The following is an 18,562-nucleotide window of genomic DNA, read 5'->3' as shown; positions in this document are numbered from 1 at the left end:
TCAAACAGAACTTTTCAAGGCTTGAATTGACCAGACGAACTAATTGCTCCCTGCAAAAGCTCACATCCCGTTTGCTCCTCTTTTATGTCCTATGGGAGCCAGCCTGCCCTGGCCCCATCTCTGCCTCCGATGCAGAGCCCTCGTCCGAGCCTTCCTCAGCCTCCATTCTGCTGCCAGCTCCGTCAGCCGCCTTTTGCTACAAAGCCACAACACCTTTGCCAACGAAGAACCAGCTGATTGTGTCCCCCGTTCTGAATTCAAGAAACTCCAAATATCTCCAGTCCATCCTCCACACCCTTCCCAAGTCCTGTCTTAGCATCAAAAGGGAGGGAAAAAAGTGGGGTGGGAATATAATTATGCATATTTCTATACAATACAGTACAATTAGTAGGTAGGTGAAAGGAACAGAATTTTAAAGATGATTGCGTGATGCTATCATAACGATGTGAGTGTGATTAATGCCATTAAGGCTTATTAAAATGGTTCATCTCATGACTATTATTTGGTACCAAAATTAATCAAACCCAGATACCACACTGTTTGTATATTTAATATTTATACATACTTAAAAATAATTAAAAAAACTTAATAAAGAAAAAAAGGGAGAAAATGGCAACTTCTGGCTTTTTCAGTTGGATCCAACAGCTGCTGGTTACTGCTTTTTTCCCCCCACCTCAGGATCTTGTTAAGAAGAAACCACCTCCAAGCCCATCAAGCAATCCCCCCCAATAAAGAATTCTATTCTATTCTATATTTATAATATTCTATTCTATATATATAAATATAATATTCTATTCTATATATATATATATAATATATATCCATCCATCCATCCATCATACATACATACATTATATACACACACATGTATGTATGTATGTACGTATGTAAAGTATCAAAGTGGAATCACTGCTATCTTCTCTCTGGTTTGCCCTTCTGCCTTTGGACAAATGGGATATAATTATCTAAATCTCTCTGCTGGCTCAGAAGGCCAATTTCTCCCCTGAGGTTTCTCCGCTCCTCCAATCTGGGATCAACACGGGAGCCAAGATCCCCGATGCATTCCCTCCTGAAGGGGGCGTGCATAAGCGCACCAACGTGCCTACCGTCCCTGTCCTGTTGTTTCTCTTATTCTTCTTTTATTTTTCTTATATGTACCCATTTCATGTATTCACAACTATGTATACACTTATACTTATTATCTTGTAAACAATTGGCAAATCAAATAAATAAATAAAATAAATAAATAAATAAAGGCAGGGGAGGACAGCCAGCTCTTTGGAAGAATCCAACCTGGCCTGCCCCAAGCCAGCAGCAGGAGCTGTTTCCACCCCCCTCCCTCCACTGCTCCCCTTTCCAGCGCCAATGGGATGGCATCTTCCTTGCTGCGTCAAACGGAGGTGGTGATGACGAGGCCTCGGGGTGGATACCTAACGTGGAGAGCCAGAAGCGCCAGCGGGTCCAAGGAACGGCACTTCGGCCTCCCTTTTTTTCTGGGCATCGGGGTGAAGGAGGGGGAAGAGAAGAAGGAGGAGGAGGAGGAAGAGGAGGAGGAAGAAGAAAAGGAGGAAGAAGAGCAGGAGGAAGAAGAAAAGGAGGAGGAAGAGGAGGAAGGGGGGGGGGTGTGTCCTGGCACTGGCCACCCCTACACAGCGCAGCTGACCCAGAGCCGTTTCAGCACCACGGAGAGCGCAGCAGACGAGCCGCTTGGATTTCAGCACCACGGACAGCAGCTAGGTTGGAAGAGCCCATCTTTTGAAGCGGGGAGGGGTAGGAAGACTGCGAAGGGCGACATCCCCCCCACCTCAGAGACGCCCCTTTTTCCTTGCCCCCCACACCTCCCCGTCATTGGAGCCTGGCTGCTGAAGGACCCCCCCCAAAAGGGGTGAAAACGGGAAGATTGGTGGAGGAGGAGGGGTGGAAGGGATGGTCCTTCCTGAGGGGAGACCATGAACCCAACCTCCATGGCTCTCTTCGCCTGCCTCTGCCTCTTGGGGACGCTGAGAAGTAAGTAAGGATGGTTTTCGGTACCCCCCCTCCTTTTGTCCCCGTAAACCCAGGGCTTTGTTTGAAAAGGGGGCGAGGGCCTTGGTGGTTCTCACCTCTCCAGAGGGAGCAGAGGAGGGTAACAACTTCCAGTGGGAAAATGGCTGTTCTTAGTGGCCTCCAACTCCCCATCCCCCCCCCCAGCAGTCACTCTATTGACGTTAGATAGGACTCTGGCCACTAGGTCCTCCTCCTCCCCCTTCACCCTGGGGTTTGAGACAGGAAGGCCGTATCAGGTCCAAAAAATTAGGAATGGAATGGAAGAATAAAATGGAATAGAGTAGAGTAGAGTAGAGTAGAGTAGAGTAGAAAGAATAAAGAACAGAAGAGAAAAAAATGAAGAGAATAGAGAAAAGTAGAGTAGAATAGAATAGAAAGAATAAAAGAGAATAGAGAAGAGAAAGAATAGAAGAGAATAGAGAAAAGTAGAGTAGAATAAAATAGAAGAGATTAGGGAATAGAATAGAAAGAAGAGAAGAGAATAGAGAATAGAAAGAATAGAATAGAGAATAGAGAATAGAGAATAGAGAATAGAAATAGAATAGAATAGAATAGAAATAGAATAGAATAGAATAGAATAGAATAGAATAGAATAGAATAGAATAGAATAGAAAAATGCTACTGCCATACTACATGGGTAAATATACTTAGACAATACTATCAGAATTAGGTGTTCCGCAGATTGACAGCACGAGAGAAAAAAATGGCCCCTTGAGAGGGAAAATAACTAGAAGGATCCAAGAAAAACACCTGATCATCTTCCAAAAAAAAAAAAAAAAAGGATCCCAGCAACGGAGGATTCCCTCCCATGATCTCCCTAAACCGATCGCAACTTTTAGCTGCCCAGTTTTCTGACTTGACGATAGGATGGCCGTGATAGGATCAGCCACCCCATCCCACCACCGGTTGGGTTCAAGGGACATTGCTGGTCCTTCTACTCATCCCTGGGGAGGGGTCATCCTGCTGTCCTTCTGCCCACATTCCCCCCAGGCGAGAGTTGATCCAATGGGTGGGGTGGGGTGGGGGAGTTTGGACTCTCGACGTCCATGATGGGAATGATGGGCTTTGTAGTACACCCCTTTCTGGAGGGGTAATCTCTCTCTCTCCTTGCTTCCAATTGGCTGCATTTGGAAAGAAACCAGGTTTGGGCTAGGACAGAAACCACCCAATATTTGGGGCAAAGAAATTAATGATGTAGGTTCCCCCCCAAAATGGAGAACTGCATCCTTTTAAACCAGTTCAGACTGGATTTCCCCTTCTTTGACATTTCATAGAATCGTAGAGAATCCTTACAGTTGGCCAGAACCTCAAGGGACCTTGGAGGTCTTCTAGTCCAGCCCCAAATGAAAATCCTCAGACAAATGGCTGTTTAGCCGTTGCTCAAAACCCTTCAGAACCAGTTTGTTGTTCAGCTGCTTCCCAGCTCTCCCAGTAACGGAATTCTTACTCCCCGCTTGCTTCGAACTGGTGTTCCTCCTTCTCTTCTTTTAGCTCAACAGGCCCAGTTTTTAGGCACAGCCCCCCCAAAGACCCCCCCTCTCTCCCCTTGTCCTTCTCATCCCTCTTCCTCAGTTGCCTCCTTGCATTGATACAACCCAAACAGGATCCGAGAGACTCCAGTTTGGTTCCAGTGGGTTTCAGACAACCCGAAAATCCACGCCAAGGTTTTGATTTCAGTATTTTTATGTTTCCTGTCTCGGAAAAATAAAAAAACTCCATTGCTGGTTTCGTGGCCGTTGCGCAGGCAAATTTCTTCAGGCCGAGAGGCTCCCTTGAGGCTGTAGGAAAAAAAGAGTTTGGGTCCAGGGTTTTGGGTGGGTTTCTCTGCATTCTTTCCTGAAATTCAAATGATGCTAGCTGCCCACCTCTTTTGGCAAATACAAGAGAGAGAGAGGGGGGGGAGGGAGGGAGGGAGGGAGAGGGGGAGAGGGGGAGAGGGACAGAGAGAGGAAAAGAGGGACAGAGAGAGATGGAGAGAGATGGAGAGAGAGGAGAGAGAGGGATGGAGAGAGAGAGATGAGAGAGAGACGAAGAGAGAGAGATGGAGAGAGAGAGAGAGAGAGAGATGAGAGAGAGAGAGATGGAGAGAGAAGAGAGAGAGAGAGAGAGAGGATGAGAGAGAGAGATGGAGAGAGGATGAGAGAGAGAGAGAGAGAGAGATGGAGAGAGAGAGATGAGACGAGAGAAGAGAGGAGAGAGAGATGGAGAGAGAGATGGAGACAGAGAGAGACGGAGAAAGAGACACAGAGATGGAGAGACGAAGACAGAGAGATGGAGAGAGAGAGGAGAGAGAGAGACAGAGAGAGAGAGAGAAACAGAGAGAGTGACGAAGAGAGAGAGAGAGGAGAGAGAGAGAGAGAGAGAGAGAGAGAGAGAGAGAGAGAGAAAGGATTACTCACTCCAGGCATTGGGGAATACCAAAAAGATCACAATTGCCAGAGAATATAAATGAGCCGTTCTCTCGTTCCCCGAAGTATTTCAGGCAGCTATTTTGGGGAAGGGAATTTCAGCTCTGGCCTGATTCTGTCAGACTCTTCACTAACAAGGTTAATGAAGCCTCCAGCCTCCGAGGCAGTCTACCTTCCAAAGCTGCCCAGAATCACCCCAGCAGCGAGATGGGCAGCGTGTATACATTTAATAAACCATAAATCAAGATTTAAAAACAGTTTCCAGGCTGGAAATGAAACATGGAACGGGTTTTAGCCAGTTTCCCTACTGTTAAAAAAAAAAACCATGTTGTTTTTGGTCCAGAATTGTGGGTGTACCATCACTGGAGGTATTTAAGAAGTTGTCTGAAATGGTATAGGGTCCCCCATTTGAACAGGGGTTGGACTAGAAGACCTCCAAGGTCCCTTCCAACTCTTGTTATTCTATATTCACAGTTCACAAAATTAGAGTCAGGAGGAAGCTGGAGGTTCACTGGAGGTTTTCAAAAACAGACCAGACAACCATTTGACCTGGATGATATAAGGTCTCCTTCCTTGGAACAGAGGGTTGGACAAGAACAGCCAACCGTTTGGACCTCAGGGACTACCAAACTCATCATTTTAAATCCCGTGGACTGGAGACTCTGGGAAAATCCCCAAAAAGTCTGCAGGAAAATTCCCCACCCTGTTTTCCTACCAATCGACCCTTCTTTATTTGGGATCGCAGGATACCGTCTCCAGTTCCGTTCTCAGTGGGGAGAGGGAGAGAGACTTTTGGCTTCATGCAAGGAAAGCAGCAGAAACTGCAGAAGTCTTTCTTTCTCTCCCCCAAACTCTGCCCCGATTCCTTTCATTAGCTGCCGCTGGGGAACACAGTGTCTAAAAAAGGCAAGCTGTGCACATTTGGGAGCAAATGTGACTTTATCTTGTAGCGTTGTGGGTTATCTGTGTTCCTGGCGTCTTCCCAACCGTGTGAGTTTTGCTGTGCTTTCAACTCTGAAATTCCTCCCCCTGCCCTGCCAAACTAATTACTTCAGTTTGGCTCGTTTGGACTTTTTAAGTTACCGTTTGTGTTTTGACCATGTTTTGGGCTGAATTTCCTCCACTTGAAGGCTGTTCCTGGGAGTTTTTTTTTTTTTTTTCTCCAGCCAGAAGGTAACCTGGACATTGGAGGCTAAGTTGGAAATTATAAAGGGACTCTTCTTGTTTATTTGACTGTGTTGTCTTTGTGCCACTTTTTGCATGGGCTTCTACTGTAACAGACCCCCGTTTTGTTCCAGGGGGTCTCGGGACTGACACGGAGGAACGGCTGGTGGAACACCTCCTGGATCCGTCCCGGTACAACAAACTCATCCGTCCGGCCACCAATGGCTCCGAGTTGGTCACGGTGCAGTTGATGGTGTCTCTGGCCCAGCTGATCAGTGTGGTTTGTTTTTGGTTTCTTTCTTCAATACCCCACTTTTTCTTATGTCTGATAAAAGATGTCAGGGCTGTTGACCATGCCTGAGAGTTCTCCCTCCCCCTATTTTCCTCACGACAACAACCCTGTGAGGTGGGTCAGGTTGAGAGAGAGAGAGGGACTGGGCCATAGTCACCCAGTTAGCTTTTGTGCCTAAGGCGGGACTAGAACTTCCAGTCTCCTGGTAATTGGTTCAAAGACACCTAGCCAGCTTTCATAGCTAAGGAAGGACTAGAATTCCCCGTCTCCTGGTGATTGGCTCAAAGTCACCCGGCTGGCTTTCATATCTAAGGCGGGACTAGAACTCACCGTCTTCCTGGTGATTGGCCCAAAGTCACCCAGTTGGCTTTCATAGCTAAGGCAGGAATAGAACTCCCAGTCTCCTGGTGATTGGCCCAAAGTCACCCAGTTGGCTTTCATAGCTAAGCGGGACTAGAACTCACCGTTCCTGGTGATTGGCCCAAAGTCACCCAGTTGGCTTTCATAGCTAAGGCGGACTAGAACTCCCAGTCTTCCTGGTGATTGGCCCAAAGTCACCCAGTTGGCTTTCATAGCTAAGGCAGGACTAGAACTCCCAGTCTCCTGGTGATTGGCCCAAAGTCACCCAGTTGGCTTTCATAGCTAAGGCAGGACTAGAACTCCCAGTCTCCTGGTGATTGGCCCAAAGTCACCCAGTTGGCTTTCATAGCTAAGGCAGGACTAGAACTCCCAGTCTCCTGGTGATTGGCCCAAAGTCACCCAGTTGGCTTTCATAGCTAAGGCGGGACTAGAACTCCCAGTCTCCTGGTGATTGGCCCAAAGTCACCCAGTTGGCTTTCATAGCTAAGGCAGGACTAGAACTCCCAGTCTCCTGGTGATTGGCCCAAAGTCACCCAGTTGGCTTTCATAGCTAAGGCAGGACTAGAACTCCCAGTCTCCTGGTGATTGGCCCAAAGTCACCCAGTTGGCTTTCATAGCTAAGGCAGGACTAGAACTCCCAGTCTCCTGGTGATTGGCCCAAAGTCACCCAGTTGGCTTTCATAGCTAAGGCAGGACTAGAACTCCCAGTCTCCTGGTGATTGGCCCAAAGTCACCCAGTTGGCTTTCATAGCTAAGGCGGGACTAGAACTCCCAGTCTCCTGGTGATTGGCCCAAAGTCACCCAGTTGGCTTTCATAACTAAGGCAGGACTAGAACTCCCAGTCTCCTGGTGATTGGCCCAAAGTCACCCAGTTGGCTTTCATAGCTAAGGCGGGACTAGAACTCCCCGTCTCCTGGTGATTGGCCCAAAGTCACCCAGTTGGCTTTCATAGCTAAGGCAGGACTAGAACTCCCAGTCTCCTGGTGATTGGCCCAAAGTCACCCAGTTGGCTTTCATAGCTAAGGCGGGACTAGAACTCCCAGTCTCCTGGTGATTGGCCCAAAGTCACCCAGTTGGCTTTCATAGCTAAGGCAGGACTAGAACTCCCAGTCTCCTGGTGATTGGCCCAAAGTCACCCAGCAGCTTTCATGACTAAGCGAGACTAGAACTCCCTGTCTCCTGGTGATTGGCCCAACACTACCAGCCAGCATTCATGCCTAAAACAGGACTAGAACTCCCCGATTCCTGGTGATTGGCTCAAAGTCACCCAGCTGGTTTCACGCCTAAGGCGAGACTAGAACTATGACTACAATTCTTCCCATCAGAGTTTGTTTGGATCCGGCTTGTCAGAAAACTGCTGGATTTTTTTTTTTGGGGGGGTGTTGCCTACTGCCTGGACCATGTCTGTTCACTCCCTCCTCTTTTTTTGGGGGGGCTTTCTTTCCTGTCCTCCGTCCCATTTCTACTTGTAGCATGAACGGGAACAGATCATGACGACGAATGTGTGGCTAACCCAGGTAAGACTCGTTCCTCATATTCCGGGTTCGTGCAGACAGACGTACTTCTTAAGGGTTGGGTGAATGAATTGCACAGAACGGTCAAGGATGCTTAAGGAGCAGAGAGGTGCGAAGGGCGGGGGGGGGAATCTGGAGGCCATCTAGACTAACCACTTCTGTTTAACGGCGGGATCCACGAGGCAGAATTGCAACGAGGTCCTCTCCAGTTAGAGCTTGTTCTCCGGGAAGGAGAGACTGACCTCTCCGGAGGACACACCTCCCATTGTGGAACCTCTATTTGTCCTTCAGAAGGTCGTCTAGATATTCCAAGTTGCCTGAACCAATTTTAAAGGAAGGGATTCCAAAACCCAAGAAAAAGAGATGGTGGTGTGGGATCCATACCTAGCTTGAGCGATTGTCCTCGGCGTATGGCTTCTCCGGTCTCTCCACCCCTACAGGAATGGGAAGATTACCGCCTGACCTGGAACCCAGAAGAATTTGACGACATGAAGAAGGTGCGGCTGCCTTCCAAACACATCTGGCTGCCAGATGTGGTGCTTTACAACAAGTAGGTTACCAAGAATGGTTGCTCCTAAACCCGGGAGATGCTAGGAACTCAAGATTTCCCACAGAGTAGCCTTCTAATTGGGTCGGTGTTGGGACAACAAGGGTTGTGTCAAGTCAGTGAGAAGAGGGCGGTGTCCTGTCATCCTTGCTTATTTGAAGCGGGGGGAGAGAAGGATTCTCAGAGATTGGGGCGATTTTTCCCTCAGCCTCTGGTCAATTCCATGGCCAAATGAGTCAATTTCAGAATCTCTTCTAGTCCATTTCACAGTGTTAATTAAATGAATCCAATGAATCAACTTCAGAATCTCTTGTCAATTTCACAGTGCTAATTAAAGAAAAAAAAACTGATTCTCAGAGATTGGGGCCATTCTTCCTTCAATCTTGGGTCAATTCCAAAGCAAAATGAGTCAATTTCAGAATCTCTTCTAGTCCATTTCACAGTGCTAATTAAAGAAAAAGAAAACCTGATTGTCAGAGATTTGGACAATTCTTCCTTCAGTCTCTGGTCAATTCCACAGCCCCATTTAGTCAATTTCAAAACACCTTCTAGTCAATTTCACAGTGCCAATAGAAAGAGCCCTGGATTCATTTCTCCTCCAATTTGGGTTACAGGGACTGGTTGAAGTTGGAATGGCACTGATTAATAATGACTTGTGACCGTTTTTCACACATATGACCTCCCCGTGGTCACGTGATCAAAATTCAGATGCTTGGCTTGGCAACCGATTCATATTTATGACAGTTGAAGTGTTCCAGGGTCGCATGAATCCCCTTTTGCGACCTTCTGGCAAAGTCCATGGGGAAGCCAGATTCACTTAACAACCATGGCAGGAACAGCGGTAAAATGGGGGTGAACTTCAGTTAACAAATGTCTCGGTTAAGCAATGAAATTTGGGGCTCCATTACGTGGTCATAAGTCAAGGGGAAAAAAATCCAGCTTTGATCCCAACGTAACTTCTTCTGGTCTCTCCCGTCCCCAGCGCGGATGGAATGTACGAGGTGTCCTTCTACTCCAACGCGGTGGTCTCCTACGACGGAAGCATCTTCTGGCTCCCACCGGCCATCTACAAGAGCGCTTGCAAGATTGAGGTCAAGCACTTTCCCTTCGACCAGCAAAACTGCACCATGAAGTTCCGCTCATGGACGTACGACCGGACGGAGATCGACCTGGTGCTGAAGAGCGAAGTGGCCAGCTTGGATGACTTCACCCCCAGCGGCGAGTGGGACATCATCGCTCTGCCGGGACGCCGCAACGAGAACCCCAACGACTCGACCTACGTGGACATCACGTACGACTTCATCATCCGCCGCAAGCCGCTCTTCTACACCATCAATCTCATCATCCCTTGCATCTTGATCACCTCCTTGGCCATCTTGGTCTTCTACTTGCCTTCCGACTGCGGGGAGAAGATGACCCTCTGCATCTCGGTTCTCCTGGCCCTCACCGTCTTCCTGCTCCTCATCTCCAAAATCGTGCCCCCGACCTCGCTGGACGTGCCCTTGGTCGGCAAGTATCTGATGTTCACCATGGTGCTGGTCACCTTCTCCATCGTCACCAGCGTCTGCGTGCTCAACGTCCACCACCGCTCTCCCACCACCCACACCATGCCTCCCTGGGTCAAAGTGGTCTTCCTGGAGAAGCTGCCCACCTTGCTCTTCCTCAAGCAGCCCCGCCAAAGCTGCGCCCGCCAGCAGCTGCGGCAGAAGCGGCAAAGCCAGGAACGGGCGCTGGGCAGCTTCTTCCTGAAAGGCGGTGCCCGCTCCTGCACCTGCTACGCCAACCCGTCTACCGTCAAGAAGTTCGGGACCGGGAGCAGCAGCGGACGGACCTTCACCGAAAGCTCCGACGGGGTCAACGGTTTCCGGGAGAGGCTGAGCCAAGGGGCGACCGAACAGGAAGCCTGCTGCTGCGGCTTGGAGGAGACGATCGACGGGGTGCGCTTCATCGCGGACCACATGAAGAGCGAAGACAACGACCAGAGCGTGAGTTTGGCCAGAGGGATAGGTCAGGAAATGAGGACGTCTGCTCCGAGGCCATGGAGAATCGCTTGGGGGGGGGTTCCTTGGAGGCTGTCCTGAACCTTCTAGAACTGGGTTTCTCCATTGAGAGTGGTGGACTTCAACTCCCAGAATTCCGCAGCCAGAATGCTTTATAATCCATGGACTTCAACTCCCAGAGTTCCCCAGACACATGCAATTCATGCATGGAATTCTGGGAGTTGGAGTCCAAATATTATAAAGCATGCTGACTGGGGAACGATAAAGCATGATGACTGGGGAATTCTGGGAGTTGAAGTCCATGGATCTAAAGATGCTGGCTGGGAGTTGGAGTCCACAAATTATAAAGCATACCTGGCTGGGGAATTCTGGGAATTGGAGTCCATGGATCTAAAGATGCTGGCTGGGGAATTCTGGGAGTTGGAGTCCACAGATTATAAAGCATACCTGGCTGGGGAATTCTGGGAATTGGAGTCCACGGATCTAAAGATGCTGGCTGGGGAATTCTGGAAGTTGGAGTCCACAGATTATAAAGCATACCTGGCTGGGGAATTCTGGGAATTGGAGTCCATGGATCTAAAGATGCTGGCTGGGGAATTCTGAGAGTTAAGAGTCCACAGATCTAAAGCATGCTGGGGGAATTCTGGGAGTTGGAGTCCAAATATTATAGAGCATTCTGGTTGGGGAATTCTGGGAGTTGAAGTCCAAATACGATAAAGCATGCTGGAAATATATTGCTCAAGAAAACTACAGGGACTTATCCAGTCACCATTAAACCATTTTCTTAAAAAAAAAAAATCATGAAAAATGTTTTGATGTGCGGAAAAAAAAAATTGCAATTAGTTTTAGTCTGAAAAAGGCTCTAAACCAAGATGATATAACCGTCGCCACCACTAGAGGGCGGTAGGAGGAAGATTCCAAGCAGATCCACTAGAGGGTGCTTAATCTCTGTTGTTTCCCCCCCCCTTCCCCTTCGTAGGTAAGCGAGGACTGGAAATACGTTGCGATGGTGATTGACCGCCTCTTCCTGTGGATCTTCATTTTCGTCTGCGTCTTTGGCACCATCGGCATGTTCCTTCAGCCCCTCTTCCAGAACTATGCCACCAACTCCCTCTTGCAAATCAACCACAATTAGCCCACCACCTCCCATGGTGGCCGAAGGTGGACTTCTTCTGCCTCGGGAGAGCAAGCGAGGGACACCGGCCGTGGCTCCTCCTAGGGTCAACCACCTCCTGGGGCTACCAAGACCTTTCACCCATCCATCTCTTGGCCCTTGGTTGAAGGCCAGGAAGACAGGATGCGTTGAGGAGAACCTCAACAACTTCTTGGAAGTCCTCCGTTGGTTTGGAAAGCCTGCGGACCAAGGGAATGACCTGGTCAACCAGGTCGGTAGACTTTCCTCGGCACGAAGCAGGTGTTCCAACGACCCCCTTGGGACCCGCTTCAGTAGCAAGGGAAGAGCTACCCAAGATGGTCAAGCCATGTTCTTTGCTGCCATGAGGCCCTACCCAAGAGGAGTGTTGGGTTTTCCCCAGATCTTTTCAGGAACAAGCTGGCCCCACCAAGGGTGGGAAGTCTTCTCCTTTTAGAGTAGAAGGTAGTGATGGACCAAGGATGGTGGAGATACTTTCTACAGTTTCACTGCCGTGGGGCATTTTAGATTAGTTCTCCTCTCCTAAATAAACCATGGTTTAGACCAGTTATGGGGTATTAGCTCCCAACTCAGGAAAAAAATATATACGTAGAGAGAGATATTTATGTTTGTATCCATCTTTCCTGGACGTCTCCATGAAGCTGCAGAAGAACGAGCTTTGCCAAACAACGGTCAACTTCGGTTGGCTTGGACAATCCTAGTTTGTTGAAGGGAAGAGGACCCTGCAGACAAACCACGATGGGCACCGACCACTAGGTCTGCAAAGCTCTTAGAAGGGGAAGGGGGAAGGAGGGGGACGAGTTTCCAACCGCATGGAAGGCTCTGCTGCCAAACGATTTACAGGCAGTCCTCAAACTTACGACCACAATTTTTGTTTTTGCTGCGGTTGTTAAGTGAATCGCCATCGTTAAATAACAAATCCGGCTTTCCCTTTGGACTTCGCTCGTCAGGGTCGTGACTCCAGGAATGTGCCGACTGTCGTAAATACAGGCCGGGTTGTCAGGAGGACTGCGGGGACGCTGCGACAGTCGTAAGTGCGAGGAAAGGTCATTCACAATCCTTTTTCCAGCGGCGTTGTGACTCTGAGCGGACATTCAGCGAAAAGTCAAGTTGAGGACTACCTGTGATTGCCTTTTTTTATTTTTCTGGGCAGGATGATTTGGCAGGTGAGGACAGATGTCCGAGACGAGGAGAGAGAAAGAGAAAAAAAAATAATAATGGTTTGGGCCGAGACGAAAGTTTTGGACCGTCTTCCCCTCCTCGTCCCGTCTTCCAAGCATTGCTAGCGTTGAAATTACAATAAAAAATAGATCACCTATTTTGGGGAGGTTTGTCTTTTGAGGATGCTATGGGGTGGGTGGTTTTTTTTTGGGGGGAGGTCATGTGGGAGGGCGGAATTGATTGTCTGGCTTGCAATGAAGTCACAGAATTGGGGTGCGTGTGTATATATATATATATATTTTGCAAGCAATCGGTTCACTTAAAAAAGTACGAAGAGCTGGGTTGCGATGCTCAGGGCAAGCCAGGGTTTGTCAACTTTTTAAAGGGCCTGGACTACAACTCCCAGAATCCCCAGCCTGCCTGGTTTAAAGATATGGGAAGGCCTGGGGGGGGGGGAGGAAAAATTGGGGGAAAAAGCAGGATTTGTTTCCCTGTTTTTTTTTTCCAAACAGCTTTGGGAAAAAAACCAACAACGTTTTTTCCCAATTTTTCCCTCCATCTCAACTTAAGACTCAATTTCCCAGAAATCCCACATGCTTTAATAAGATATGTGGACTTCAACTCCCAGAATGCCAATGGCTGGCTGGGGGAATTCTAGGAGTTGGAAGTCCAGATGCCTTAAAAAAGTGGAGAAACGGCCGTTCAAGACCAAAGCTTATGCTCAATTCACTGCCGTTGTTCAGTCATTCCCCAAGGTCGTTAAGTGAATCTGGCTTCCACCCTTGCTTATCAGGTCATAAAAGGGGATCACGTCACCCCCGGGACCATCATAAACCCGAGTCGGTTGCCAAGGGTCTGAATTTGGATCACGATTGTAGAGGATGCTACGACGGTCATGAAGCGTGAAAAAAACAATCCTAAAGTCACTTCCCCCCCCCAGCGCCCATGTAACTCCGGTCACTAAATGAACGGTTGTAAGTGGAGGATTCCCAAGGAAAGCCAAAAGCCTGGGAGGGCTTAATTGGGTAGAAACCCTCTTTGTTGCTACAACCAGAGATCATTTCTCAACCACATCCCATAAACCATGATTAAACCTCCTTAACCGATAATCAGAATTGGAAGGCACCTTGGAGGTCATCCAGTCCAACCCCTTGCCCAAGCAGGACCACCCTACACCACTTCTGACCAATGGCAGTCCGGTCTCTTCTTGAAAGCCTCCAGGGATGAAGCTCCCACAACCTCTGAAGGCAACTTTTGTTCCTACTGCCTGATTGTTCTATCAGGAAAATTCCTCCTTATTTCCAGGTTGAATATCTCTCCTTGTTCAGTTTCCATCCATTATTCCTTGTCTGGCCTTCAAAGGTGCTTTGGAAAATAGCTTGACCCCCTTCCTCCTCTCTGGGGCAGCCCCTCAAATACTGGAAGACTGCTCTCCTGTCTCCCCTGGTCCTTTTGTCCATTAAAATCAGATTAAAGTCAGATTAAGAGTTGGAAGGGACCTCGTAGGTCATCTAGTCCAACCCCCCGCCCTCAAATATTGGAAGGCTGCTCTCCTGTCTCCCCTGGTCCTTTTCTCTTCCCCAGACTAGCCATATCCAGTTCCTTCAACCGTTCTTCGTATGTTTTAGCCTCCAGTCCCCTCATCATCCTGGTTGCTCTTCTCTGTACTTTTTCTAGAGTCTCAACCTCTTTTTTATAGTGTGGTGACCAAAACTGGTTGCAGACTTTAGGTGTGGCCTTACTCAGGCTTTACAGAGTGGTATTAGTCCCTCCCTTGATCTCGATTGTATCCCTCTGGTAATGCAATTTAGGATTGCCTTGGCTTTTCTGGCTGCACGCTCCTATTTAGCTGGTTGTCCAATAAGACTCCAAGATCCCTCTCTCCTTGCGTTCTTCCGGAAAATAACAACACACACACACACACACACACACACACACAGAGAGAGAGACAGACAGACAGACAGAGGGGAAAACAGCCGCTACAGAAAAAAAAAAAGAATCTCTTTTATTTCAGGCAGAATGCAACGACTTCAGTCCATCCCAAATGAGAAGATCCAGAAAAAGGAAACGAAACACAGACTCGTTTGATTAAAAAAAAAAAGGGGGTGAAAAAAAGGGGGTGAGGGAGGAATGAACCATTATTATGAGAGGAGGGTGGAATCTGAAAGTAGGTTTGTTTGCTGGGGGAGTGGGGGGAAGAGTATTGCAACGGAAGAGGGCGACTCAAGCATGGGGGTAAAGGAAGATGTTGGGGGAAGAGAAAGCTCCAGTTTTGGGGTTTTTTAATTTTTATTTTTAGGAAAAATAGATTTTCGGCACTGCTGGCTGGGCGCTAGGGGTGATGAGAACACGAACTATGGTTAAAAGGGGGGATTATGAAAATATCTCACCAGAGGCCAAGTTTTCTCTTAGTTTAAGGTGGGTGGGGTGTCTCCCAACGCGGCCCGTTTAAGACTGGGGGGGACTTCAACTCCCAGAATTCCTCAGCCTTCTGGGAGTTGAAGTCCGCCCCCCGGTCTTAAAGGAGCCACGTTGGAAGACGGCTGGTTTATGGGAACAAAGTCATTTGGGGAGCTGCTGGAATCTAACATAAATACGTTTAAAATGTCAATTAACCCAGAGAGGCTGGTGTGGCCTTGCCTGCATCTGGGAAGGGGATGCAATGCGTCCCTATCACAGACCCCAGACCCCCGTTTCCAGAGGCCCACCAGGAGACCAAGGCTCTCACCCGAGCGTTTCGAAAACAGCTGTGCTTCTTGTTCCAAGACCTTAAGAGAAGGAAACCTCTTCAGTTTTTATCCAACTTTTGTGCAGGAAGAGAAACGACAAGGGGAAGATAATTAAAAAATAAAATAAAATTAGCTGGGGGGGGTGGAGGGAGTGGGTTTTGCCTACTCAGGAAATATAACAACGCTATTCTCCAGGTTAGTATCTACGAGGCTGTTTCAAGTTTGGGATTTGAAGCCTCTCCAATCTCGAGGCTTCCCCAAATTTCTGTAACATTTGGGCTCAGACAACACGGGAAGGGGAAAAAAAAAAAAGAACAACCCCAACAACCTACAGAATTTGCTGGCTTAGGCAAAGGAGAAGGAGGAAGCAAGCAAACTGTTTGGCTGGGAGGAAAACGGACCGGTGCGGCTTATACGGGGAAAGACACAACCACGCAACCACCAACTTGGTGGTTGGTAAAAAAAACCCACCCAGGGCAGGGAGATCTCGACACTTGTCCCTTGGGGCCCAGAGGCTCAAGCCCTGGGTCAAAATGCCTTGGAGGGGGAAGTGGAAACGGTTCAATTCCCAAGGAGAAGAAAACCTGCATAAAGAAATTCCCCCCCTCAGGGACGGAACCGAGAGTTTGTATGAACGGGGAAGCTACCAGTGTGCCAACTTCACAGTATGAAAAGAAAGGTTCTGGTAATGATTTGGGGGTATTTTATTATTATTTTGGTTTACATCCCCCCCCCCAAAAAAAAAGTGGGAAGGAAGGAAGGAGATAAGGAAGGGAAGACAAAGAAAGAGAAAGGAAGGGGGAAAGAGATAAAGAAGGAAGACAAAGAAAGGGAAAGGAAGGAAGGGAAAGAGATAGGGAAGGGAGGAAAATAAAGAAAGGAAAGAAGGAGAGGAGGAAGGAAGAAGACAAAGAAAGGGAAAGGAAGAGAAAAGAGATAAGGAAGGGAAGAAAGGAAGAGAAAGAAAGAGAAAGAAGGGAGGGAGGGAAAGAGATAAGGAAGGGAAGGAAGAAGACAAAGGAAAGAAGAAAGGAAGACAGATGGATGGATGGATGGAAGGAAGGAAAAGACAGAGGTAAGAAAAAGAAAAAAAGGTAGAGAAGAAAGGAAGGGAGGAGAGAAAGGGAAGGAAAGAGGGAAAGGAGGAAGAGAGGAATGCTGGTAGATTTCTTGTTCCCTCGAGCCCAACGTTTCGGATAACGTCTCTGCAAATCCACGCTGAAAAAGGGAAAAGGGAAGGGGGGTGCATTTAAAAGAGAGGAGGAGGGGGGGAGGAAAAGACCCTTGGGCCTTCCCAACCGAATTAAAACACCAAATTTGGTCGGGCATCGGCTCATCCGGGAAATCTGAAACCGCGACCTGGGGGCCGGGGGTGGGTGCGGGGAGAGGAACACCATTCCTGCTTCCGTTTAAAAACAACCCCAAATGGCCAGCTCCAAATCTTAAAAAAACAAGTCCTCCATTTTCTTTTTTCTTTTTCTTTTTCTTTTTTTCTCCCTCGGCTTCTGCAAGAAAATAAAAATTGGAAAAAAAAAGAAAAAACCCACGAGAGGAAAATATACATCTATCTCACAGGAACGGAGGGGCGGCAGGTTCCGGCAGGGCGAAAGCCTCCTCCTCCTGGGGTTTGCAGATCCAGCTCCCGTAGCCCATTTCTTGCAGGCCCCAAAAGAATTGCTGCTTGGCACTCTGGTAGTCGGCGGCCGACTCTTTGGCCTCCGAGTAGACGACGAAGTTCTTGAGGTCCTCCCGCGCCATCTTGGTGCAGAGCATCCGGAAGAGTTGGAAGAGGTTCTGCTTCGAGACGCGCGAGATATCCAGCTTGGGCCTGAGGAAGGGAAAAAAAAGGCTTCCTTGATCCCCAAACGAGCCAAGGAAGGTTAATAATCCCTGTTTCTCACCACCCCCCCCTTCTGAAAATACGACCTACCCTGAAAGTAAGCCCCAGCTTGAGTTTTTTTTTTCCCACACATGAGCCCAATATATATTGGTGAGGAGCCTCTTGTGGCAGAGTGGTGAGAGGGCAGCACTGCAAGCTGCTTCCTGCTGACTGCCTGCAATTTGGCAGTTCGAATCCCACCAGGCTCCGGGTTGACTCAGCCTTCCCATCCTTCCGAGGTGGGTAAAATGAGGACCCGAATTGCTGGGGGCAAAAAAGGCTGACTCTGTAAACCGCTTAGAGGGGGCTGTAAAGCACTGTAAAGTGGTATATAAGTCTGCTATTGCTATTCCTCTTCCTCCCTCCCTCCCTCCCTTCCTTCCTTCCTTCCTTTTCTACCTACCTACCTACCTGGACTCTGTAAACTGCTTAGAGGGGGCTGTAAAGCACTGTAAAGTGGTATATAAGTCTGCTATTGCTATTCCTCTTCCTCCCTCCCTTCCTTCCTTCCTTCCTTCCTTTTCTACCTACCTACCTACCTGGACTCTGTAAACTGCTTAGAGGGGGCTGTAAAGCACTGTAAAGTGGTATATAAGTCTGCTATTGCTATTCCCCTTCCTTCCTTCCTTCCTTCCTTCCTTCCTTCCTTCCTTCCTTCCTTCCTTCCTTCCTTCCTTCCTTTTCTACCTACCTACCTACCTGGACTCTGTAAACCGCTTAGAGGGGGCTGTAAAGCACTGTAAAGTGGTATATAAGTCTGCTATTGCTATTCCCCTCCCTCCCTTCCTTCCTTTTCTACCTACCTACCTACCAACCTGGACTCTGTAAACTGTTTAGAGAGGGCTACAAAGCACTATAAAGCAGTATATAAGTCTAAGTGCTATTGCTATATAAGCCCTACCCCCCAAAACAAGCCCTAATTAAGATCCCGCCCATTGCAGAGTGGACGGGTACAAATTAAGCTAGGGTGGGGATGGTGGGGTAGAGCTGCCCTACTACTTACCTTTGGACAGGTGTAGCTGGGCCTCGCACACCCCAACACCTGCCTGGCTGGCCCATTTCTTCTGCAAATTGCAAGGCTTTCCTGAAGGCCTCTGCAACTGGTAACACAGGCTCTGGATCGATCCTGAGCTCTGTTACTGGCTGCAGAGGCCTTCAAAAAAGCTTTGATATTTGCAGAAGTAGTAGTTCCTGAAAGCCACTGCAGCAAAAAGGAGGCCGGTGTGTGTGTGTGTGTGTGTGTGGCACACAAGTGAGTTGAGTCAATGGATGACATCCCCCCCGAAAATAAGACCTGGTGCCTTTTTGG

General features: G+C 48.4%; 2 protein-coding genes across 9 annotated transcripts in view; one reads left to right on the top strand and one right to left on the bottom strand.

The window, feature by feature from the left end:
* The first annotated feature begins 1,623 nt into the window (after positions 1–1,623).
* Positions 1,624–12,803, top strand: CHRNB2 (cholinergic receptor nicotinic beta 2 subunit). 2 transcript variants are annotated; one of them, XM_087943806.1, is made up of 6 exons: positions 1,624–2,007; positions 5,753–5,898; positions 7,743–7,787; positions 8,225–8,334; positions 9,314–10,316; positions 11,311–12,803. In XM_087943806.1, exons 1-6 carry the CDS (start codon positions 1,950–1,952, stop codon positions 11,464–11,466), a joined length of 1,518 nt encoding a protein of 505 aa, XP_087799932.1. In that variant the 5' UTR covers positions 1,624–1,949; the 3' UTR covers positions 11,467–12,803. The 2 variants fall into 2 exon arrangements, with proteins under 2 accessions (XP_087799932.1, XP_087799933.1); XM_087943807.1 differs by lacking the exons at positions 1,624–2,007; positions 7,743–7,787 and having other exon boundaries at positions 5,808–5,898; positions 7,823–8,334.
* A 2,128-nt stretch (positions 12,804–14,931) lies between these two features.
* The window catches only part of ADAR (adenosine deaminase RNA specific), a 28,823-nt gene continuing 25,192 nt past the window's right edge, over positions 14,932–18,562 (bottom strand). For all 7 annotated transcript variants that reach the window (XM_087943802.1, XM_087943803.1, XM_087943800.1 and 4 more), the window contains exon 15: positions 14,932–17,202. In XM_087943802.1, coding sequence (XP_087799928.1) covers positions 16,944–17,202 — 259 coding nt within the window. In that variant the 3' untranslated portion in view covers positions 14,932–16,943. The remainder of the gene's footprint in view (positions 17,203–18,562) is intronic.

The sequence above is a fragment of the Notechis scutatus genome, chromosome 14 (assembly GCF_049901735.1).
Source record: "Notechis scutatus isolate UNSWTSFEM ecotype Mainland chromosome 14, rNotScu1.2, whole genome shotgun sequence".
Classification (NCBI taxonomy): Eukaryota; Metazoa; Chordata; class Lepidosauria; order Squamata; family Elapidae; genus Notechis; species Notechis scutatus.
This window is presented reverse-complemented; position numbering and strand designations above follow the sequence as displayed.